The sequence below is a fragment of the Erigeron canadensis genome, chromosome 6 (genome assembly GCF_010389155.1).
Source record: "Erigeron canadensis isolate Cc75 chromosome 6, C_canadensis_v1, whole genome shotgun sequence".
NCBI classification, from domain to species: Eukaryota; Viridiplantae; Streptophyta; class Magnoliopsida; order Asterales; family Asteraceae; genus Erigeron; species Erigeron canadensis.
The window spans coordinates 22,748,359-22,774,696 of NC_057766.1; the positions used below are offsets into that span (position 1 = coordinate 22,748,359).

At 34.9% G+C, this 26,338-nt stretch overlaps 3 protein-coding genes across 6 annotated transcripts; 2 read left to right on the forward strand and 1 right to left on the reverse strand.

The window, feature by feature from the left end:
* Window positions 1-340: 340 nt before the first annotated feature.
* On the forward strand, window positions 341-10,179 carry LOC122604032 (flowering time control protein FPA-like). Of its 4 annotated transcripts, XM_043776923.1 has the most exons (7): window positions 341-689; window positions 5,551-5,793; window positions 5,915-6,049; window positions 6,534-7,420; window positions 7,806-8,679; window positions 8,782-9,749; window positions 9,869-10,179. In XM_043776923.1, exons 1-6 carry the CDS (start codon window positions 399-401, stop codon window positions 9,097-9,099), a joined length of 2,748 nt encoding a protein of 915 aa, XP_043632858.1. In that variant the 5' UTR covers window positions 341-398; the 3' UTR covers window positions 9,100-9,749; window positions 9,869-10,179. The 4 variants fall into 4 exon arrangements, with proteins under 4 accessions (XP_043632858.1, XP_043632857.1, XP_043632856.1 ...); XM_043776922.1 differs by having other exon boundaries at window positions 7,806-9,118; XM_043776921.1 differs by having other exon boundaries at window positions 7,806-9,118; window positions 9,875-10,179.
* Window positions 10,180-16,044: 5,865 nt separating this feature from the next.
* LOC122602658 lies at window positions 16,045-19,937 on the forward strand. The gene is made up of 3 exons (XM_043775255.1): window positions 16,045-16,215; window positions 16,338-16,475; window positions 19,708-19,937. The coding sequence occupies exons 1-3, from the start codon at window positions 16,125-16,127 to the stop codon at window positions 19,722-19,724; spliced, it is 246 nt and encodes an 81-aa protein (XP_043631190.1). The 5' UTR covers window positions 16,045-16,124; the 3' UTR covers window positions 19,725-19,937.
* Window positions 19,938-19,956: 19 nt separating this feature from the next.
* Window positions 19,957-24,031, reverse strand: LOC122604479 (LRR receptor-like serine/threonine-protein kinase GSO1). Its single transcript, XM_043777373.1, has 2 exons — window positions 20,605-24,031; window positions 19,957-20,519 (listed from the first exon to the last, which is right to left on the reverse strand). Exons 1-2 carry the CDS (start codon window positions 24,029-24,031, stop codon window positions 20,149-20,151), a joined length of 3,798 nt encoding a protein of 1,265 aa, XP_043633308.1. The 3' UTR covers window positions 19,957-20,148.
* Between the last annotated feature and the right edge of the window lie 2,307 nt (window positions 24,032-26,338).

Genomic DNA, 26,338 nt, shown 5'->3' on the forward strand with positions numbered 1-26,338 from the left:
TTTTAAGTTTTCCGACGAAAGTCAGCCGAATAAGAAGATGATGACAACAGAAAAGTAAATTTCAGTTTTCGTCCCTGAACTTGTCATTTTTTGCAGTTTCAGTCCCTCACGTGTGTTGCACGTGTCCGACTTAACGGCTAAAACTTAACGACGTTTGACGAGGGACGATGATTGAAAAAAATCTGCCAACTTTAAAGTCAAAATTGTAATTTTTTCACTATAGAACGAAAAGTGAAAAATGTGCCAACTTCAGGGACGAAAATTGTAATTTACTCTTTATTTTATTTTAAACTATATATACTTTTTTATATATTTTATTTTTATATAAACTCTCTGTGTCTCATCGACTCCATCCCTTTCCCCTCTGAAAAAAGATCCTGACAGAAAAACCAAAACAAATGAGACCACCACTAAAACCACCAAACCAATTGAAATCATCAACGACATCAGCAACAGCAGCAGCATCAAATAATCTATGGGTTGGGAATTTGTCAGCAGATGTAACAGATTCAGATTTACATGATTTATTCTCAAAACATGGTGGTCCCGTTGATTCAATTACTTGTTATCCTTCCCGCAGCTATGCTTTTGTTAATATGAAAACCCCCGAAGATGCCGTTAAAGCCTTGGATTCCCTTCAAGGTTTCGCTTTACGTGGCGGATCTCTTAAAATTGATTTTGCTAAACCGGTTTGTATATATATAATTTTTTTTAAATATATATATTCTCTCTATATATTTTGCCTCTACATTTTCATCATTAGGTTTTCCCTTTCCTTTCTTTTATAAATTAGTGGAATGTTATACATTATTATTATTTATTTGTTATGTATTTAAGCTTTTTGTTAATATACACACACACACACACACATATATATAGTGTTCCGATCGAGTGAGAACGCCCTTAAAATGAGAACAGCGTGAGAACACTAAAAAACTTCATTTTGATGCATTATAATTCCATAAAACGAACAGCCTAGGTTCTTTAATACCGGTCCAAAATCGTTCTATGGTAATTATTAACACACGGGACAATACTCTTATAGTAGACACAAAGTAAATTTTGAATGCTTAAATGTATAAGCTAAGAATTTGTCAAATACTATTGCTCGAGAATAGGTAACAAAGTGCCTGATCAACAAACCGCCTAGAAAAAACTATACCATCTGCTACTAGTATTTGGAGAATCATGATTTCATTTGTCTAGGTTTCCAGAACTTGGCGGAAAATCTAGCTGAAGTTATAATGCGAAATATAGGATCTGGTAAAAATAACTTGATTCGACGCCTACATGGAATACCAAGTAAATCAGGAAAATTAGCCAAAGAAGTACTGGAATTGCGTTCATTCCCTGACTGCTGATAACGTTTGGTCATTACTTTTGAAAAGAAATGTTGAATTGATATAGATAATTAGCACTCGGTTTTGGCTCATTTAATGTCAGCATAGATGATAAGATGAAGGAAACAAGCAACCTAAAAATTTGATTATGTTACAAGTCTTAATAAGTGCAAAGTCATAGCCGGCTATCTTCAAATTGGTTCTGCCAAAGCAAAGCGATTCTATATACATCCAAGGTTTATTAAGGCCCATAAAATTTAGTTTACAAACCTAAACGTCACTTAGGGGGAGTATGTCACCAATTGTTATTGATGAAATCCGTGACTAAAGCCCAAAAGAGCTCTAATTAATAAACTACACTAAAGAGTTGATGTTAATTATCTAAATTTTGTCACTAAATCTTCAAACTAGCACAAACGATTTGCAGGGATATAGATATCGAGCGTTTGAAGGAAGAATGATTTTGATTACATTATTAAAACTTTCCACCGTAATAACAACCGTTCACTCATTTTGAATACGGATGAATGCAAAGAAGTAAGTCACTGTAATTAATACGGCTCTAGTGCTCTACCATGCAAAAGGATTGGTTTTTTAACAAATAATAAAGATTTTCAATGCAAATGGATGCATATTTTCAACTGAAAGTATCTCTGTTATCTGAATTATAGCCCACAAAACTTTAGGTTAATGTTGCAAACCTACGTATCACGTAAATGAAGTATATAACACTGTAAACTTTACCTAAAATCCGCAACTAAAGCCAAAAAGGGGCTTTTATAAGCTACACAAAAGCGTATGTGCCAACCTCCTACATTCTTCTTGAAGTCAAATAGTCGATACAAATTTACAAATAAGGCTCCGTTTCTTAGCATTGTTAGAGGATCAACCAAAGAGTTGGTTAGTGTTAAGTCACACATATTTTGCTGTATCTGAATTAAATGTTTATAAAGGACGGGTATTCAAATAAAACTTTTAATTATGAATTATCACTTGCTCATATTACTTTGTTTTGGGTAAAATGGATTTTACCCTGGTTAGCTTTATATGTACCAACAGAATAAAGTTCTGGTGTAATAACTGTGTGTTAGTACGACAATAACAAATAATGCACAATGTGCAAAAAACCAAATTAAAAATGCAAAGCGAGTAAGCGACAGGCCACTTTACATAACAGCCAACCTATCTAGACGCAAACAATAGAACGGCTAGACAATACATAACAAAACATAAGTGCAGAAACTAATTAGTAAACAAAATCCTGATGGGCAGCTTCCACTTCTCCAAACACTTTGTAACTCTATTTCGCATGAGCTTTAGTAATTTGTCGACTCTAATCTTGTACTCTGATCTCTATTCAAGTTAGCTGATTTGATCGATTGCATTGTTCTCCCGAGTCCGTTGTTACAACTGTTTAGTAGGATGCTTTTAGGTTTTTGAGTTTCTCCCAGAATTTGATTGACAACCAATATCTAAGCCCTCCCTTGTAAATATGAATAACAAATGTAACCTGGCACTTGTTAGCCAGCTGCACAATATAGTTTAGTCCAAACCATAAAAGTCTAACGCTAAATTTGAATTCTTTTATACCCAGATGCTTTTAACCTAATAACGACTCAACATTGTTATACAAGCAGACGTAATCTAGGTGACTGTCCTATTGTACTAATCCGACAGACAATCAGAACGGGCATTAGTAATTTGTAATATTAAATACAACCTTCTACCAGATGGACTAGGATCTGAATAATGTAAGAGATTGAAAATTGTTAGTTGATCTCTCTCCCTAGGTGGGTTGATTTTGTCATTCCAGCTGTCTCAATTTTGAAGTACATATCTCTTCTCAGGCCCTTAGTGTTACTGTACTCATGGGACATGTATTTAGTCACTTTGTGTAGTAATAACTTGAACTTTTATCTGTCCACTTAAACTAGAAGCAAGCATTTCATTTAACATATATAGTTATAATCCTGAATGTCTTCATGCAATTCTCCTTTTAGCTGGTGCATCTTGTTTGTGATGTACTGGGTGGGACTAATTGCTTTATTAACAACAATATTACCAGGTCACCACTACCTGTTTTTCAAAAATCAGCAGGCAGCTTAGATTATGAATATATTTTAAAGTTAACAAGTAGAATTGGTGGAACTTTTTCATTATCTTGAAATTACATTATAATCTGCTATACGAATGTTGTAAAGTGATAAAGCAGCGGCCAATGTGTAACAATAAAATTTCTGCCTTTTGTTGTAAGTGGGTTCAAGTTCCATTGAATTGCGACTTAATATGACTACACTTCTAGTTGAAATTGATTTTTTAACTCCATTTTGATTTACAATAGGACTTCTTTTTGTTGTATACATTTTTATGAAGGTCGCAACATTTATAAAGATGGTTTTTAACTGACTATTGTAAATAAACTTAAGTTACCGTTTGTAACATTGATAAAAAAAAATCAATATCTGAAACATAAAGTTGGACACTGAAGGTTAAAGATGGACAGAAAGTGGACCCTTTTCTCCTACAGAACAGACTATCAAAGGCCAGATGAACCAACTGTTCCTCTAAAACATCATTCAAAACTAGACGATTTTCCAATTTTTTGTACTCGGTAGAGATTCCTGTGGTATATTTTACCATTCTTCCTATAAACATGTTCTGAATGTTATTGTTTAGTTTTATGTCTAGGTCATTTGTCTTATTTGTTGACAAATTCAGAGACTTTAACATTGTAGTCATGCTTAATTAGCTGTGGTAGGCTGATAAAGGAATCCGGCATATTTGGACCTTGTATTTTGGAACCTGAGTAAGTTCATTTTGTCCATTTCTAATCTCAGATAATGTCTTTGGTATTCGTGGTTGTAAAAGTTGCAAGGTGGTACTCGAGTTTTTGGTTATCTTGTAGCGAGTAATTGGTCTATAGGGGGTATTCATGGAGTACCCGGATTTGAATTTTAAACACTAACTAGTGAGTAATCTGCCGCGAGCACTTGGATGGAATTTTATACAATAGTTTCGATATTATATGTATGACATGTTCATAGGACCATAGAGATATGTTTAGAACCATTAACAGAATTGTTCAAACACTTCAAACTTGATGACCAAGTTTGATCCTGTATGCCCAAACTGATTTTCTGGGTCGATTAGGTAGTACTCGAGTGATCACTGACTCTGTAGTGAGTGTGGTGATTACTCGGTCCTGTAAATCTAATGTTACAACACCGTTGGTATTCCATTCACTATGCTTGCCGCTTACTTCACAAATAACTCATGATCTCTAGCCTGACACAGACAAATCCTAATAGAAGTCTCTTCTTGTTGCCTTATTGGTGCATTCAGGGTTCCACTGTAATCTGTATTTAGATGGCATGGAATTTACCATATTAAGATATTTTTATATATGTAAAATCTGTTAGTACAAACCCTGCCTATGTTGGATGATAGCTGTTATATGTAAGATTGATATTGTTGCAATTATTGTATTGGTTTTTATTTAACTCACTCGGTTATTTTGTTTAGTTTTAAATCAAGTTTTTATTGTGCTTCTTCAAACTGTTTGGGGGTTCTTTAAGTTTGAATTTACTCCTTTTATGACAAAATTATGTATAGTTTTTTTTTTTTTTTTTTGAGGAAAGGAAATGTTTGGCCACCTGCAAATCTTTGATGTAATTTACTTGATGTTATTCGTATACTATACGCAGTTAATAACTTGTACATATATCTTGCTTTAAAATTGCTTGGTCTAGAACTCGCGATGTCTTTCATTTTTGATGAGTTAAATGTTTTACATTTTAACCTCAATGTAATTTTGCTAAATTTAGTCTTGCACCACTTGCTCTTACTTTTGTCTCTAAACGCTGTTGTGAAAATGTGAGTTCAATTACTCAATGTCTTCTACATCCATTTAGGTTTTATTTATGTGCATACGTTAAATTAAATTGGTGTAATTTTGAAAGACAACACAATGGATACTTTTTATTTATGTGCAGTTCACAAAATCTTTTGCTGGTGAATTGTGTCATTGATCATTACTTGTACACTTGTAAAGAATATCATATTCTTGAATGCATGAACAAACCTTTGTTTCTAATGGTTATTATCATATTTCTGTAAAAGACTAAAAGGATAATATTCAGTTTATCAAAGCTATCTAGGTTTACCTGTTTGTGTGTAATTAGGTCTCAGTCTACTCCTTTTTATTTGGCAGGCTAAACCTTGCAAGAGTCTGTGGGTTAGTGGCATCAGCATTTCCACATCTAAAGAAGATCTGGAACAAGAATTTTCTAAATTTGGTAAAATAGAGGATTACAAATTTCTCAGGGATAAGAACACAGCTTACATTGATTATGCCAGATTAGAGGATGCATCCAAAGCCCTAAAAATGATGCATGGCAAGCATAGAGGTGGAAGTATGCTTCGTGTGGATTATTTAAGATCCCACTCGAAAAGAGTAAGCCATTAATATTTAATTATAATCCGTTCCGAAATTATTAATTAATAATAGTTATGAGTTTAAGTACCTACACAGCATATTATAAAGTTGTACTGTTTTACTGCCTTATAATATACAGGAGCAGGGTCCTGACATTCGTGATGCAAAGGAAGGGTTAAATTCCAGATATATGGTCCCACTTGATTCACCTTGGTTACCAGATGCTGTTAATAACTTCTCTGATCCTTCGTATCATGGACGCAAAAGAAAACAGGTTATAAACGAGTTCCAGTGATGCCTTTTTGGGTTATTCCAGATAGATTCTTTCTGCTTAGTGTGTACAAAACTACATATTGTTTTCATAGTGTCCATGTGATGTTTAATAGATAATCTCTTACTTTAGTGTCTTGATTTAGAAAACTAGATTAACTACTACACATTTGATTAACTTGTAGCAAGTCTTGCAGAACATTATTATGCCTAGAGGTGGCATGATGACCGGTCTGGGTAGCTGGTCAAAATGGGCCCGGGTTGAAATGGGAAAGGCTCACAAATAAGTGGGTCAAACATCTTTGGCCAGCTTTTAACTAGTCCGACTTGTTTGAACCAGTTGTCATGTTCCCCTTTTAGCCATTGCTTCTTATTTGATTGGTGTGCAATAAAACACAGACCCTTTGATAGGTTAAAATTGCAGCTCTAGCTATGTCCCCGAAGCAATACTGGCAATGTTCTAATTTTTCTTTGTGGTCTATTTACAGAACATCTTGCCCTTAGAGGGTCGAAAAGGAAATGTTGAACAACCAAGTAATGTTCTGGTTATATCATATCCTCCTGTTGTTCATATCGACGAGCAGATGTTGCACAACGCCATGATTTTATTCGGTGAGATTGACAATATCAGCAGTTTTCCTTCAGAACAATATTCACTTGTTGAGTTTAGAAGTGTGGAAGAGGCACAACTTGCCAAGGATGGCCTCCAAGGCCGTCTTTTCAATGATCCCAGGATTTCAATTATGTTTGCATCCAACGAGCATGCACCAAACAAAGATATATCTGGATTCCATCCTGGATTGAAAGGGTTGCAGCCTCATGCAATCTTTAATGAACTCCCAACCCCGAAATCGCAATTGGATGCATATGGTCACCCTGTAATTCCAAATAATTTGCATGGATCTGCACTACCTTATGGTTTAGGAGGACCTGACATTCCTATCAGACATTTTGCTCCTTCAGATAGCTTTGATTCTATCAACCCCATGGGTGCTCCAAACTGGAGGTCTTCCACGACCCCTGGGAGGTCTTCTTCTTCATCAGCGAGTGTAAATCCACTGGCCAGGCCTTCTCCTGGTAGATGGGACGTTTTTGATGCAAGCCAATTGCACAGAGAGCCGAAAAGGTTGAGAAGGGATACTAACATACCCTTAAGGGATATGAATGATAAGGGGTTGTTGGGCCCTGATCCTTCTTACCGTGACATCGCACAGCTTAAAGGTATTGGCCGTTTAGACGCGAGATTCCCAACCCAAGATACTGACATAGGTCAGCCCAGTTCTGACTATATCTGGCGAGGTGTTATTGCTAAGGGTGGAACTACTGTCTGCCATGCTCGTTGTGTTCCTATCAGAGACTGGATTGGATATGATATGTATGTGAATTTTTCATATATTAAATATAGTTGAGTAAATTTACCAAGTTACTGTGTTGAATGGCTGTGGCAAGATAGGTGGGTTGGATAATGGGGGAAAATGATTGGGTTCAAGCAGGGCCAGGCATGATTGACCCGTTTTTTTAATTTGACCCGCTTGTTAACTTTTTACTTATATTATCAATGATTGATGCATTAATTTTACAATAATAATGTAAATATTTGAATAAAACAATTAATGATATTTTGTGCATTGAGTAATAGACTTGGGCCACTTTCAACCTGTACGACTTGTTCCTATTTAGCTAGTTTTTAGTTGGTTAGGATTATTGCATTATGTGTGTATCCCTTTAACATCTTACCATTTGTGATTTTGACCCTTCAGCCCAGAAGTTGTTAATTGCTCAGCTAGAACAGGATTGGATGTGCTGGCCAAGCACTATACTGATGCTGTTGGTTTTGATATTGTTTTCTTCTTGCCTGATAGTGAAGAAGATTTTGCTTCATATACAGAATTCGTACGTTACTTAGGTGACAGAAACCGTGCCGGGGTTGCCAAATTTGATGATGGAACCACCTTGTTCTTGGTCCCACCTTCTGAGTTCTTGTCAAATGTTTTGAATGTTTCTGGTCCCGAGCGTCTGTATGGAGTTGTTCTGAAGTTCCCTCAAAATACCTCTGCTAGCACATCAGTTGGCCCGTTATTAACCCAGCCTCAATTTTTTGATAAGCAGCAGGTTTCTTCTCAAAATTCGTATAATATAATGCCTAGTGGGGAAAAGGTTCTACAAAGCTATTATAGTGAGGCCCCACATGATGACTCAAAGTCAAAATCAACAGGTCCTCCAACTTTGAATCCCTTGGCTTCCCCTCCCCCTCCTCCAGCTATCTCTACATCTACCCCTCAAACCGGGCTTTCTTTAACACCTGAACTTATTGCAACGCTCGCTTCTCTGGCCAAGGGAAAGCTTAGTGGCCAGCAACCATCAGGTGCATCAGGTGGGGCACCTGTGATGGGGACTGTATTGACATCTGTGGCACCTAATGAGAGACCAATTAAGGCTTGGGAATATGAACCCGGACCATCGAACTTGGGTGGGCATGTGATACAACAATCTGAAAATATATTTCATGGTCAAACACAAGTTCAACCGCAACATCAGGATTATCAGTCACACAAGCTAAATGACTCCCAACTGAGCTCTAGCGTAACCTTCCCTCCGATACAAAACTATTCTTTTAATATGCCCCAACATGAGGTGTTGCCATCTGTGACAACTTCAACATCTCAAAATCCACAAAGTGGTTATTATACAGGTCCCATGCAGTCAGTCCAACAAAGTTTACCCAATTTTTCGCAGGACCCGCATTCTAGATATGGATTAGAACAAAAACCAGATGCTGGCTCAGTTTTACATACTGGAAATAATCTTTATGGTGGCAATAATTACCAGCCACAAAGTTTGGAGCCAGTTGGACCTGGGAACTCAGGTATGCAGCTCCCCGAGATGCAGCAGCGTCAGTCAGCATTATATGCAACGAATCAGCAACCGTCTGATTTTGATGCTAACAAGAATGAGCGCTATCAAACTACACTGCAGTTTGCTACAAATCTTTTGCTCCAAATGCATCAGAAGCAGTCAGGGGCTCAATCAGGGCAGGGGGGTGGAAATCACTAAGGAGGTGTTCTTCATTAAGGTATTATTAGCAAACCCGTATTTTTTCAAGTCTAAATGAAAATATAATTTTCTATTAGATTACTTAGAAAAGCCAAAGATTTGATTTATTTGTTAGTTCTTTTAAGAGGTACTGCTTATAGTTTGGTCAATTTTCCTCCTTGTATTACCTTTTGCTGTATGCATCTCGTTGTATAGATATATAGTTTCATAAAGTAGGTTCAGTGGGTGTCCTATGGTTAATTTACTGATGGGTTTATCTATATCCTTACCCTTTATTTTTTCTCTCACTTACTTTTCCCTTTAGAGTCAACCATGTTGCTATCAATCAGAGGTAGCAAGATGGGCTGGGAGGGCAGATTGGGTCAGATGTCAAAGTGGGAACCGTCTGAAACGGGTCTTACTAGAATTGGTCTGGGTTAAGTACTTAAGTAACCCACAAACACTATTCGTGCATTGGTTAAAAAATTTTAAAAATAAATGATGCATGAATTAAGGTTACAAAGAAATGCTATAGCCATATGAATCTAAGTACGTGAATGAATCCATCCAGAAGGAAGTTTGTGTATTCGAACGGACTTTGGATGACTTTCATCCCCATCTAACACATTCCCCTTGTACTTCAAATGAGATAAAGCACAATCCAATCAAAGGTAAGTGTGTTGACAATCATTTATTTGGCGAACATCTTTTTTTTTTTGTGTCATTTATTAGATTGTTTCATCCATCAACATTGGCTCTTTATTTCAATATAATGTGGTTAATTATACAGATTTAGTGCGTACAGGAACCATGTATAAGGTGGCCTAGTGGTTAGCCATCCTGAAGTTCTCAAAAGAAACCGGGGTTTAAGACTTACTGGGTAAGCGTGGAAGTTACGGGTAAGCCCATGTATATCAGAGCCAAAGGCTTTAATTTCCCCAGGTAGCCTCTCCGTTTACCCCTTTTGTGGTGCATACTTGTAGAATTCATGCTTTGCATAGGGCAGAATTAGTGTACATATGGAAATATATGTCAAATGATGCATGCTTATGCAAATATTGGAATAGGTGTTAAATTTGTTACACGGTACAATTCCTATTAGCTTCCATCTTGTTAATTGCGTAGGCATAGTTTCAACCATAGTTACATGATTTGCTAAACACCCCACAGATTCCGTTTTTGGTTCGGCGATACGATTCGCGAACTGAGGACAAAAAACACCGAACGGGTAGAGGGTGTTTCGGCGACCCTAAATGGGTGTGGCCATCAAATTTGGACAGGAAATATTCGTATTTTGGAAGAATTGGGTTCAGTGAATTGTGCTTGGGTTCAGTACTTCAGTGATTTTGATTTAATTGGTAATTAAATATTTCAATTTTCAAACAAATATATTAAATGGATGGAAAATTCAAAGGATGGACCCCAAGAGTTGTGAACTTGCACCGGAACGAACCGCGAAATATGTGACTATGGTTTCAACTAAGCAATTAACAATTCATATGGGTGTCTGGTTCATACTTCATTACTTCATATGGAGTTCTCCTTTTTCGTATTTAAAATAATACATCAGAACATCATCATCTTTCTGCATACTAAACACATGGATGTGTGTTACAAGTCATTCAGGCAAAGTGCTTACATGTTGAAAATTCAAGATATTAATTTGTTATACCTTTACAAACCAATCAAATTAATCAATGCAAATCTTCAATATGCTATTCTCAGTTTGGGAACGTATATAGTAAACATAAAATGTAGATCGTGTATAGGCCAGTTTTCTTATTTTTCTTTTTATCTTATTGCGTTTAGTTTAAGGGAAATGATATATTCACAACAATAATTTGCCATTTACAACAATTATACGTATTTAGTGCACAGTTATACCAAAAACCGAACTCATGTTTCATCGGTTTTTAAAAGTTAAAACCATTGGGTTTTTGATTTTTTTGTTTTAAATTGTGATTTTTTCCAAATACTTTCTTTTCTTTTCTTCTTCCAAATAGTGTGTAACCAAAAAATACAAAAATGGTGACCTATTTAAAACCCGGGTTTGCAAAATTTGAAATCTTTAGTTTCCTAAACCTGGGTTTATTAAACCCATGTAACATGTAACACTTCTAGAAATGATAGTGTTTGAGGTATGAATGGCTACTTGACTTCCCTAAGTTGATTGGAGTGAGAGCTAAATAAGCCCATTGTGTTAAACTCGAGTTTGATAGTCCGATTATAAAACCAAATTGTTTCGATGGCTTTAACATATACTTCAGGAAACCGAGTTTCATCATTTGGTATCAAGTCCTGGGCTTCGTACCTGCGTGTTTTCGCGTAACACTTTTAGGGGTGAGCAAAAGCCGAACCGAAAACCGAAAAAACCATGAAAACTGGAAAACCCAAAAAACCAAAAACCATTGGTTTTGGTTTCCTAAAAACCGAAAGTTATGGTTTGGTTTTGGTTTCTAATGAAAAATCGAACCATAAAAATCGAACCAAACCAAAAATATATATTGTTTACTTTATTTTGTATTTATATCATTTTATTATTAATTATTGGTAAATATGTTAATATATTTGCACTTTTAGGTGTATATAATAATACCATTTATATGTTTTAAGTGAAAATATACAACTATATTAATTTGCTTTAATAGTTGTATAATTAAACAACGCGTAAAACATATATATAGTTATATATAAAATTTGTTTGAAGTTTATACAAATTACTTTTATGGATTTGTTTTCATTGTTGTAGTGTTATTGTTACTAATATTGTTTTGAAAACTTGTAGAAACTAATTATGGTGTAATTATAGAGTATAAACTTATAAACTTTTCAAGCTCAATTTGACCCAAACCACAAAGTGGTTAAAAGCCGACTAAAACCAAAAATCGAACCGAAATAGACCCAAGCCGAAAAGACCAAAACCCAATGGTTTTAACTTTTAAAAACCGAATTATAGTGGTGCGGTTTTTGGTTTTAATCAAAAACCGACCTAAACCGAACCGTACTCACCCCAAACGCTTATTGTATATCAAAATTAATTCTATGATTATCATTATCCTTTTATGTTGTTGATTTTGAACTTCTAAAGTACCTGAGTTAAAAATCGTTAACCATAATATACTTTCTTTACTTGAAATAAAACTAAAAAGAGTTGTTATATTTGTCGTACTCATTTTTTAGTTCTTTAATTATCTTGGTTATCTTTTACAATTGTCACTTTCACATTATTAGATAGTTGGTTGGTATTAAATGAAAAAGATGCATACATTTCATTTGAAAGAAACTAGCATTGTACCCGCGCGATGCGGCGGTGGTCGTGAAGGCGACGGTGTGGTGGTGGAGGTGAGTGTTGGTGGTGGATGCGACGTCGAGTGCCGTAGATAATTCATATAAAAGTAATTGATTTAAAAGGTTAATGGAGATATTTTAGAAAAATAAAGGATTGGTAGTGTAATTTAATTATTAATGTTAAGAGAATAGTGTATGTGAAAATATTTTAAAAGGTTGTAGCCTTGTAGATGAAAATATTACATAAGAGGGCATTTTAGACATTTCCCCCCATGTAACTTTCAACATAGGGGTATTTTCTTTAACATAGAGTATAGATATAGATAAAGGAAGAAAGAATAACTTATTTTAATTCGTCCACAACACTTAACAACTCAGTTTGTAGTTTTGTGTTTGTAATTTGTTTATATGTTTATCATTTCTGTTTTGTTATTGCTACAAAATACTTGGAAACATAATTTTTTAGACAATAACATGAAATTTAGCAGGACTCTTATCTTTCAATGAGTGATGTTTTTTAGCTCACAAGATTTTCATATTTTTTTATATAAAGAAACATCAAATCTTGCTAGAAATATAATCGTTTATAGACCATGGTTCTACCAAATAGATTTTAAAAAGAAAAGGAATAAAACATAAAACAAGTCCTAAATTCCAATTTGAACCACATCGCATCATATAATATGCGATTTAGTCAAACCACCCATTTATGTATAGTGATTTGGCCCAAAGCGCATATATAATATGGAGAAATGTTAGGTAAAGTATGTAATACCTATCTTGTAACACCTCGAGTTACGGCTCGAAAATATTACGGAAATTATATAGCACACGATGGAATTAATGTAGACCAACTAAATGATAAGTGAATTCGGTGAATCCAACATAATAAGCCAAATATTCATACAAAATGCACGAGGAGCAAATCACCATCAAAGTTTACAAAATAATAGTCTAACGATGGCTATCAATCCTAAGCATAATGCAAAATGGGCAAATGAATCCTTGATTTACATAAGTTCAAGCCTGAGTCAAAAGCAAGTAGAAATCATGCGTCACGTCCTTGGTTCACCTGATTACCTGAAAAGTGTACTAAACAATGCGTATAAGTTCACTACCACACAATCCCAACAATCACCAATCACACCAAACCGCTACGTACATACACTTAGGAGGATTCTACTTTCAACGAGTTATTGATGCTTATATATAGGGTCACCCGCAGCCTTCCCACCACATCTCAAACCCTTTGAAGGCATAATCGACCTTTATGTATGTACAACTATCTTAAATAATCATCTAATCACATCTATATGCGTAAACCAAGCTTAAGTCAAACATTCAACCACACAATCAAACGATCAAGCAATCAAACAACTAAACACATAAATGTACACTTTTCAGCCCGAATCTTAATTGAGTAGGGAGCTACGGAACTCACCTTGAGTGCCCATGACAAGTTAAGATTGGGCTACAAGTGTAAGATATTGCCACACGTTCACAACTTATAGTTATACATACATACATACATACATATTAATATACGTTCATGATTCGAGACTCGTTTGATCATAAGAATCCAAAATTATGTTTGTTGGATGGCTATGAGATTAGGGGGATGTTAGGAATTGACTTGAAATGGATTAAAACGAATTAAAGACATAAAGGAAGAAAGCGGGCAGCAACATGGGCAAGAATGGTTTGACTAAAAAGTCAAAATTTGCTAAGAACATCCAAACCCTAATTCGACACTTAAAATCCGATTTTTGTGAGATTGAAGACTCAATTCGACATATAATCAACATGATTGAACATAACAAACATAAACCCTTTCATAATTTCGTTCCATAACATCACTTTAACTCAATATTCGTTCTTGACCCATTTTGACCTCACAAAACCATAATTTGACCTAGACCTTAATTTGAAGAGTGTCAAGACATGTTTTGAGCATAATTTGACATCAGTAATGTGTATGAAACTAACCCATACTTTAAAAATCATTCCATAACTTCAATTCAGCCTCAAATCCGATTTTGACCCAATTTAATCAAGTTGTAGACCCTAAAATCGACTAAGGGTTGTTTAGGTTAGACTTGAAACATGATTATAAATATAAAATGGTGAACTTGAGATGAGTTTTACTTACCAAAATTACCTTCAAAGAGTCAAACCCGAATTTGAGCTAGATGGAAGGATTTCTTAGACTTTGACCTTCAAATCCTTGGTATGATGATTAAATGATGATAATAATGATGAATTTAAGACTAATCTAGCTTGAATAACATTTATTGATGATGATTTGTTAGAGAGAGAATGAGGGAGTATGTTGGGTCTTGCATTCAATGTGTGTGTGAGAGAGAGATAAAATGAAAGGAGGGGATGAGATGAGAAAATAGTTGGATTGGGTGGGGGGTTTGGATAAGGTTGGGTCAAATGTAATTAATCTCTCTCTCTCTTTTTTTATCCAGCACTTTTAGACTATTACCCCATGAATTAGTCTTATTCTGTCTATTTCTCATTTTCGCCACTTTTAGACTATTACTCAGAGAATTATAGTAGCACGAGTTACACACATGAAGGGTGAATCCGAAAAGAAAAGGCAAATGTTACATACATAATTAACGAAAGTCAATGGGTCCAACACCACGAATGTTACAATTAATCACATAGTCAACAAAAGTCAAACATAGTCAAATAGGTCAAAATTCGCGAATGTTACATATCTTATGTAAAGCAGGGGGTTATGTAAAATTCAGGGGACTATGTATGTTTATCAAATTTCAAAGATTTAATTTGTAATTTTTTTTAAAGTAGTAGTACTCAAGCTTAGGTAAAGTCTGCAGTACGGATCATTTTTCCGATATGATATATGTTGTTATTTGATAAATTGGTTTATGAAAAGTTTTAAAAGAATTTGACTAAGTTAAACTAGCATAATACCCACATAATGCGGTGACAACGACGATGATGATGATGTGGTGGTATGGAGACATGTGGTGATGGCACTGACTATTAATGGTGATGGCGGTATCGAGTGGTGTAAGTTGATTTAAATGTGATAGTAATTTTTTTTTAAAGATAATGATTCAAAATGTAAATTAGTAAAATAATGATTTAAAGTGGTAAATTAGTTTATTAAGGACAAAATTTGGTAATTTTTATAACTCTTTTTAAAGATGATGATTCAATAAGTGTAATTTAGTTAATTTGCAACCAATTTCTTACTATCATTTTTAAAAAATAAGAGGATGAATATTTTTATATAGTAGTATAGATATTGAATTATAAGAAAAGTGAGTATGAGATTGTTAGATACATAAATTAAATGAAAAATCGCTCACATGCTAATTTTTTAGTATTTTTAAAAAATAATTGGATTGTCATATTATTTATGTATTAAAGTTGGTATGTAAGAGATTTTTTGCCCCATTTAGATGCATAAGAGGTTTATATTCCACCCCCTTGGAATTATTGGGTAAGAGATTTATTATTATTATTATTATTTTAGGAGTATAAAATGACCGTTTTGGTAAAGGACCATTTTGGTAATGACCATCTTGGAGTATAAAATGACCGTTTTCGTAAGAATTTTTTTTTTAAATGTTAAAGGACCATTTTGGTTAGTAATAAATTTTATAGGGAATTTTATGACTTAAACTAAACTAAACTAGTGAGGTCCCAATTACCAAAATCTCCCAAACCCAAGTAACACACACACACACAATCGCAGACACAGAGACAGACACAAAGAAAAGATGCCGGTGACAGCAACGATGGTCGGAGCAGTACTTGGTTTGGGCACCCAGATGTATTCCAATGCCCTCCGTAAACTCCCTTATATGCGCCGTAAGTTTTTATTTTTTTTACTGACCCACTTTCAATAAATCAGAAATGAATCATTTTTGTATCTTAGATATATATATATATATATATATATGTTTAATTATTGTTATTATTTGTGATGATAGATCCGTGGGAGCATCTATTGGGGATGGGATTAGGGGCTGTGTTTGCAAATCAGCTAGTGAAATGGGATGCCAAGCTTCAAGTTGACCTCGATATCATGCTGGAAAAGGCGAAAGCCGCTAACGAACGCCGTTATTTTGGTATCGAACCCTAACCCGAGAATTTTAGTTATTTGATTGTGTTCACTCTTTTGATGTTTAAATTGGAATATGTTTGTTGAATTTTTTTTTTTTTTTTTGATGTTACTTGTTTTGGGTATGTGATTTATATGGTGTGTATCGTAGTCGTATATTTGAACACATTTGGAAAGAAAATTTGGAATTTAATAAATATATGTTAGAAATGTTCCGATAATATAAGGGGGGGTTTGGTTACAAAGATAGGAAATGGAAGGCAAAAAGATGTGTTGGGTGTGAGGCTTTGAGGGTAGAGAAATGGGAATAAAAAGCAGGTATGAAACACACAAAAATGGCGATTTCTCAAACCTATCAAAGAGGGGGTTTTAGTTTTGGTTTCATTCCTATTTCACTTTTTTAAAACCATATTCATAATAAAATTGGATTACAAACCAAATGCATGCATGATTTAATCAAGAAAGGCATCTCTCTTCCTTATTTTAAGATGTATATGCTTTTTGTAATATACTAGTATACAACAACAATATCCAATTCCACAAATATGCGGATTTTAGGGAGGAAGATGTAGACAGTCATACCCTTACACGAAGTTAGAGCCACTGCATCCATGAATACGCTCGTTCAAACTTTATATGATAGTTTAGATCAAGGTAAAACAAACATTGTATGTTCTGAAATTTTTGTGAACCTGTTAATTCACATCTATATGTCTTTAGCTTTTCGCTGAAGAGATTATAGGAAAGTTAGAGCCACTGCATCCATAAAAACCCTCGTTCAAACTTTATATGATAGTTTAGATCAAGATAAAACAATATCTTATGTTCTGATTTTTTGTGACCCTGTTAATTCACATCTCTATGTCTTTAGCTTTTCGCCGACGAGATTATAGGAAAGTGGTATGCTTGTTATAATGCAAGTTAACTCTAATCGTTGGTGGACTTTATCTGATATGATTTTATATTGTTTTCACGATTTACGAAGATTATGGTTTTGGTGTGATGAAGGATACATCTTCTACTTTCCTAGCATGTAAAACTGTTCGATGTGCAGTAGATGATACTTTGGGGTTCTCTAAATAGGAGGAAAACCTGCTGGTGAGCACGCTTTGAGAAGCCCCTAGACATTTGGTAAAGTATGAAGTAGCCAGCTTCTGAACACTGTTTGCTTATAAGGTTAAAGTCTTAAACATGACAAATGGCACAAGTGCGCAATCTTCCAACTTCCAAGTGGATGCTTGGCTAATAATATGAGACTATTGACGTACTAATTATAATTAATTAATCTGACTGTTATTAAAAGATTGCAAAGAACAGCTTACTAGCTCAGACAAGGAGTGTCGCATATCCCTTAGAGACAACCCAAAGAAAGGTCAGACTTATATATATTTGGGAAAATGGCTAAATAACAAAACAAGTATCTCTTTTTCCCAATGAATGCAACTAAGTTAATTTGTTCCCGACTAAAGCAGCCGTGTCGCTCTCTGGTACCAGTTTATGCAAAATAGGTGAAACTTGGTTCCCTTTGAAGTTGAATGTGCGAAAAATGGTTGCATTGTTTGTAGGAAAAAAAAGGGTTAGTTGTGTTATGGTTATAGTCTGATATTAGGACATTAAACTATACAGTATAGTCTAATCAGTCCTAATGTCAGACTATAACCATAGCACAACTAACCTTTTTTTTCTTACAAAAAATGCAACCACTTTTCTGGTTGACACCTTTTAGGCCTTTTATCCAGCTTGGAACGGTAAATCCATTCATGGATCTGGGTCAAAAGAATAAATAGCCTTAGAAGTTTGATTGTATTTTATAACCCCGAAAATCTATGTTACTCTAACTCTTCCGAGTTTCTAAGTACATCGAAGCATATTTTAATGTCCCAACTCCCAACTCTCACATTTGATTAAATTTTAGTAATTTAAAAGGCTTTTAGGCATTTGTATAGCCTATGCATTGAGCAGTTTTGACCAGAAGATATGAATGTGGATATTTTATATTGAAGAATAGAACCAAACAAATGGTGACTTGAATGTATAACATAATTACAAATAGGGTTCATAGGTGAGCTTTTCATACAGGCAGAGTATGATTTACCTAAAGATATTGGATATAGCTATAGAGTAACAACAAGTAGTAGATAATCCTAAGACAACAAGTGATATCAAAATGTACAACGAAGAAGAAGAAACTCATAAGTTGACCAGTTCAATTCTGTTTGCACTTTGCATATATAGCCTATATATTTTATTTCCTTAGAGGATGCTTTTGTGGATAAAGTTTTTCGACTTTCCAAACGAAAATCTAAAATATTAATCAACAATGTAACTAGAAATATTAAACAAGCTTTTATTTTAAGATATTGATTGTAAGAATAAGAAGTGTTTATTAGAGAATAGCATTCACTGACAATAAAGCACTTTTTGTATAGTTATAAATTAACAAGACCTCAAATCAAAAGTTTGTTTTATGCCTCTCGAACCGTTAAGTAGCATATGCGTTGGTAACTTGGTATAAAAGTTAAACTTGGCTACATTATTTTAGCATTTGTTATCTGTACTGTAAGTCTGTAAGGTTAGGCTTAGTTTTTTTTTTTTATCCAAGTGACAAACTTTGTTCATTCCATTAATGATAGTTATGTAGTTTATTCATATATATCTGTAAACGATCCCATAGTCTGCATTTTTGCCGTCTTTATCTTTATATTGATATGAATGCTTACTGCAACATTTTTTCCTGTACTGATATTATACCCACAACTTTACTATGTTTAATAATAGGCTATTAGCTTTGAAAATTTTGCTCTAACCTTTTATTTATAATGGTACATATGAATGCAACTAGATGTGACAAATGTTTTGTTAGTAAAGGTTCTTCAAGAAATTCATGTTTCTAGTGAAAGAATCTTTTGACCTGGAGTTGCTGGGTGATGGATTCTAAGATACCTGTATAAATTTGAAATAAGTTAATGAGTAAAAAGGTTATATGACTGGTGTCAGGTGATGGCTACATAGTTTGAATGTGTGATAAACGTATAAATACTGGATACCACCATGGCGCTTGTGCTGAAAATAAAACATCTTACTATTAGTCAAAATAAATTCTAGATCCTTGAACAATACAATGATACTGAGTTTTCTTTTGTTATATCTTTGCTCTTATTTCTCATCCATATAAATACTTTGACTTTATTGTTTATTATTGCTGTAAAAACCTAATTTATTTCAATACTGAAATGCAGATGAAGATGAAGAGTAATAGAATGAAGAACATTTGGAAGACGGTCTGTATTAAGGATGCTGTTTCCGTTACAATTTTTATGTTGTTCATGACATTCTTCTAGTCATCTTACTTCTGCTTTTGTTGTAAGGCTGTTACGCTCTTGTTATGTTCCTGTTTTTGTTATCCGATGTTGCGTTTAAACACATGCAATCGATCTCATTTCAAATAAGAATAAATTGTTGTACTGAACTTGATGAATCTTTTGTTTTTTATTAGTGGATCTTTTCTGAACACATTTTGATATAGAAATCCATCATAATATCTTGCTTTTAATGCGTGGGATACAAATTCGTAAGGTTGAAAAATGATATACAGTAGATGCTTACAAAAGTCAAGATAATGGACCTTTAGATTTTCTAAATTAGTCGAAATACTTCATGCTCATTGAAATTCGCTTGATCTATGCATATGGATCTCGACTCATCTTTTTAGCGTTAGATGCTCCATCCTTCACTACATGCAGGAGAAGATCACACACATGCCTTGAAGACGGTCTTTCAGCAGGAGCAGTTTTAGTACATTGAAGTCCAATTTCAAGTACTTGATAAGCAGCATTTTCTTCGTGCGGCAAGAGTGGTTTGAGATCCGGATCTATTAGTTCCTCACGTCCCGGTCCTTGCATTTCAATACGAGACTCGACCCATCTCACCATGTCTACATTTTCACCAAAACTTCCATCTGTCGGCCGTCTTCCAGTAACTAACTCTATTAGCACTATCCCCATACTGTAAATGTCGCTTTTCTCTGTCGCCTTGAAGGTGTAAGCATATTCTGTTTCCAATGACAAATATATCAGTTCCATATATGTAGATTTATATGTAAATATTAAGAAACTTTAGGCTCTTTGAAAGTGTACCTGGAGCAATGTAACCATAAGACCCTGCAAACCACATATTAGAGTTGCTAGCCAGTGAGTCGAGGTTTTCAGTGATGGCTTTTGCAAGACCAAAATCACCCAAATGTGCATCCATGTTTATGTCTAGAAGAACATTTGCAGACTTGATATCCCTGTGAATGATCGTTGGAACACAATCATAGTGAAGGTACTCCACACCTTGAGCTAACCCAACCACAATCTTCAATCTCGCTTCCCAATCAAGGGTCTTTTTCTTCTTGATGTTTATTGGTTCTTGGTGAAGCCAATCATAAACACTTCCATTTTCCATATACTCGTATATCAACAAGTTCGATCCTGCACCTTTGTTGGTGCAGTAGCCGAGTAACTTTACTAACCGCTTGTGCTTTATCCGACCAATTGTATTCACTTCTCTTGCAAAACTCTTATCAAGAAACACATCGTCTTTCCATGGTATTCTTTTGATGGCTACCACCTCTCCTGTTATAAGTTCCGCTTTGTAGACTGTTCCTGACCCTCCTGACCCGATTACAAACTCATCACTTAGATTGTTTGTGGCCTCCATGATGTCATCCCATCTGAAGTCGCTTCGTGTTGAGCCATGCTTGAAAAAGAGCGGTCTTCTTTGCGCCCGTGATGAAAATGAGGATGAATAATAGGTGCTGGATCCGTATCCAGCTTTCACAAACCCGGACCTGTTTCTTCTGGAAAATATCATGGCTGCAAGAAACATTAACCCAATTGCAACTATGGTAGATACAGCTGAGATTGCAATCACGGATCCTTTACTCAGCCTGTTTTGATGTCGGTTTTTGGTGGGCCGACAATGATCAAGCGGAGGCCCGCAAAGACCGAGATTTCCGATGAATGAGTCGACCGGTAAGTCTGAGTACCCGTCATCTAATTTACCTTCAAGATTGTTGTAAGAGAGGTTAAGCCTGCCCAGACTACTCATCTGTCCCAGTTCTCGTGGTACAGGGCCCGTCAATGCATTATGAGATAGGTCTAACACCTCAAGTTTCAATAGTGTCCCAATGGATGTCGGGATGCTGCCAGTCAGGCTATTGTAACTGAGGTCTAAAAGGCTTTGTAGATTCGTGAGTTGACCGATTTGATCTGGGATATCGCCACTGAAACTGTTGTTTGAGAGCTGGATCTCATACAACTTGCTTAGTTTCCCTATAGTTGCTGGTATTTGACCCGAAATTTGATTGTTGCTTAACTTTAGAACATTGATAGATGAAAGCTTGCTGATATCTGAAGGCAAACTCCCATTAAGCATATTGGAATCAAGTGAAAGTACTAATAGTTTCGAGGAGTTAAATAGGTCCAATGGAATCGAGCCCGTAAACTTGTTAGATGACAGCTTTAACTCTCCCAAAAGAGGCAAGTTTCCGAGCCATGAAGGGATCAATCCCGAAAGGAGGTTGTTATTGAGATCAATATGAGTCAACTTTTTGCACATTGAAAGCTCATGAGGTAAATAACCCGTCAGCAAATTGCCCGACAGATCCAATAACGACAAGTCACGTAACTTCCCCAATGCAGACGGTATTCTCCCCGTGAATCGGTTCCTCCCCAGCCTTAGCCTCTGAAAAGAAAGCGAATTCCCAAACTCGGATGGAATTTCACCATCGAATTCATTGATACTGACATCAAAGGATAGAAATGAACTCGAACTACACAAAGGAATAAGGCTACCATTCAACTTATTGTTCGAGAAGTTTATCCTCGTTAAATTTGTGAGGTTGCTTAGCTCTGTAGGGAGATTCCCTTGTAATGAGTTGTTGTAAACCATGAGCTGTTCTAACGAATGCAGATACCCAAAGGTCGCGGGTATTCCACCAGTGAGACTGTTGTCAGCCAAGTCTATGATGGTGAGCTTATGGCAGTTTCCGAAAGTTGCTGGAATCTCTCCCGACAAATCATTCTGTCTCAGGTGAACGAAATTCAACTGGCTGAGCCTCCCAAAAGTAACAGGAATTTCGCCACTGAAATGGTTTCCATAGAAATCAACCATTTGTAATCTTGAACAGTTTCCCATCTCCAACGGGATCCTTCCTGAAAACTGATTCTCATACAGATACAGAATCTCGAGCTTCTTAAGCATCCCAATTTCCTTCGGTAATTCGCCTTCCAACGCGTTGTGATACAATGCCAATGTCTCCAAATTGCTGAGATTTCCAATCGCGGGAGGAATGGAACCGGTCAGTGTATTGTTATTGAGCAAAAAATCCGTCAACTCGACTAGATTATAAAGCTCAATCGGTATCGTCCCATTGAGTGTATTATTCGACAAATCAAGCTGCTTCAACGACAAACACTCTCCCAACTCTTTTGGTATTTCACCAGAAATCAGATTCTGTGAAAGAATCAAATGTTCCAATGTTTTGTTACCATTAGAACATATATTCCTAGGAATAGTACCAGAAAGACTATTGTTTGACAGAACAAGGTATGTCAATTGACCCATGTTTCTCAATTCCCAAGGGACTTCCCCACTTAACTTATTTGCTGACAAATCTAGATTCCATAAACTTTCTAGCTCCGCCACTGACTTGGGAATCGGCCCCTCGAGCTGATTTCCTAAAAAATTCAAATACTCGAGCTGACTCAGCTCACCAATTCTTTCTGGTATCTTACCAGAAAGACTATTATTAGCCAAATTCAATGTTTGGAGGCTCTTAAGATCACACAACTCATCCGGTATCGATCCATTTAAATTATTAACCGCCGCCGTAAACGTAACCAAACTCGAGCAATTTCCGACCTCAGGCGGGATGGGGCCCACCAATTCATTATTTTGTACTACCAAATTCTCTAGCCTAGATAGCTTTCCTAGTTCTGGTGGTATTGGCCCTGAAAGATAACAAGAAGCTAAACCAAGAACCACTAAGTTATCAAGATCACCTAGTGAGCCAGGGATAGGGCCAGTAAGACGATTATCGCCAATTCGGAGTACTTGAAGGCTCGATAACAAACCGAGCTCAGCCGGAATGTGACCAGACAATTGGTTGGTAAATAACAAAAGAGATCGCAAGGAAGTGAGGGCAGATATATTAAGTGGAATGGGCCCAGAAAGCTGGTTAGATGAAAGATCAAGGTAAACTAGGTTCTTTAAAATCGAAATCGAAGGCGAAATCGAGCCACTAAGAGACACCCCAGAAAGATTTAAACTTGCAACTTGAGAAAACTTCCTAGTGCAAGTAACACCATACCAAGAACAAAAAGTTTGGTTTTTTTCTGACCAAGATTCTAAAACATTTTGTGGGTCATCAGTAAATGACTTTTTAACATCTAAAAGAGCCTTGAAAGTAGTAACAGAATCTAAGTTTTGACAGTTTACATGGGTAAATAACTGAAATGAAACCAACAAAATAACAAGAAGTTGTAATGGAAATAGGAAAAGATTTACCTGTTTTGCCATGGATACAATCTTGAGTTACAAAGTATGATTTGGGTTCATCAAAGAAAATATATTATATATAGATGTAGATGTGAAATAGACTTAAATATTTAGTGTTGCATGGAGATAGATATACGTGTAAGTATATATGGGAAATAGGAAAAAGGGAGTATAAATGAAGTTGTCAGAATGAGAAACACCATTAATGGGCACCGTTTCTGCTGCCCATTCACAGACAGAAGAAGGTTGAAATTAGGAAGGTGTATAAATGGGGTTTGAATTTTGCAGGAAGAAATAAAAAGTCAAACTATTTGCAGTAGTTGAAGCAGAACAAAAGAGGAGCTAGAAAGGGGAGTGAGTGAGTGAGTATGGTTTTTTGGTTTGCTTTTCGAAAGTGATTGGTTGAGTTTCTATTTTGTGCATGGGATTTGAAATATTGGAATTGGAACAGTTTTGCAAAGTCAAAGTTGGGTCAGCCGTTTACATGTTGAGCCAATTGAGCTGTATTTGATTTATTTTAACATTTGTAATATTGTTGTAATTTTGCAAAGTTAAAGTTGGGTCAGATTTTAAATTTTGTTTGATCTGTTGTAATATTATCGGGTTATATTGTTAGTGATATGATGATATTCTAGTTGTAATCCAGATTAACCGTTTAAAAAAACAAACATTTATAACAATAGAGGTGAATGTTGTTTGTGAGCTATCCAAATTAACCGGTTATAAAAAAAAAAAAAAAAAACGTTTATAATAATAGAGGTGAATGTTGTTAATTTTGTGATTATATAGTATAAATATGAAAGACTAATTTAAGTATGTAACATCATTTTTGGAAGGATTTTAACCCTTGTTTTAGTTTCATCATAGAATTACGAGTACATATGTGATGCGTTTGAAGAGGCCGAGCCACATAGATTCTTAATAGAGGCTCCCAGACGCCCTTAAACTCTCATACGTACCACAAGGATGGCTCGATCTAGTGTAATAAACTAATAAACAATAAAAAAAAAAAAAAATCTATCTTTTATGAAGTTAGAATATCTAAGACATTTTTGGTAATGTTGAAGGAAAAAGTTTTCGCCCATCTTAATTTACTAATAAGAATAATGTCGTATAGTCGATTGTGTTTCTTTTTGGGCGACTTTATGATATATGATTAGTTGATTAGAAAGTGTGATTAGTTTAGAGGGGCCAAAGAAGGAAAAAAGGTGTTATATTCCATTTGGTACGTAATTGGAAGTTATTGGGGTTGAGCCAACAAATCCGTTTGTCCTCTCTAAACTCCATTGACTCGATTCCAAAATTCCAAAATTTCATGCTCTATTCTAATTTTGCTTTCTTTTTTATCCTTAGTTATGAAGAGTCAAATAGTAGTTAACTAGATTTTAGATCCATGTCCAACACTGGACACGGGATTTACGATATTAATAATATTAGATCTTTATATATTTAAGTCATAAAAGCTTACAATTTTAAAAAAACACGGTTTTAAGGGTTATATTTTGCAAGTTGTAGTACAATAATCATAGGTTCCTCACTGTCATTATTAGCCTAGACATATTGATGTAATTGTTTGCTGTAGTCATTTCACAAGGCACATGCTATATATAATAATTTCTCCATCATAATATATTTTGAAACAGATGTACTCATAATATGATATTATTAGAAAAAATAATTAAGAATTAAAATATAAACATATTTGTGATCCCGAACTTGACATTCAAGTATATGTATTTAATCATGATGCATGTTCATAACACGCATATGTTTATTTCCAATCACTTATTCTATGATAATATGATAATAATTAGGATTGTTTTTATATTTTTTGATAACATTTAGGACTCTTCTAGTATTTGTTAATAAGTCATTAGGTTTTCAAATAAATATTTTTTTGTAAAAAATATTTCATATGTTAAATTTTTTTATTTAATAAATGATTATAATTTTTAAAAAATTCTCTCAAGTTGATGACTAAAAATAAATATAAATTAAGTATTCAGGGATAAAAAGTGTAAATTATTGATGGAAAACAAAAAAAAATGTAAATTAATGAGACTTTTTCTGCAAATTAATATAAATAATTAATATAATAATATATTTGAATAATGATTATTATGATTTTTAATTTGTAATTTATCTAAATGATGACATCATCAAAAGTCAATTTTATGAAATCGAACGATGTGATTGGTTAATTAGTCATTAGTTCAACTGTCTTATAGTATATATTAAGATTAAGATAAACGATGAGAATGTTGTGAATGATGGACAGTCCAGCTGGTTAAAAGCATTTCCGATTTTACCCAAGTTTTTTAGTACCAT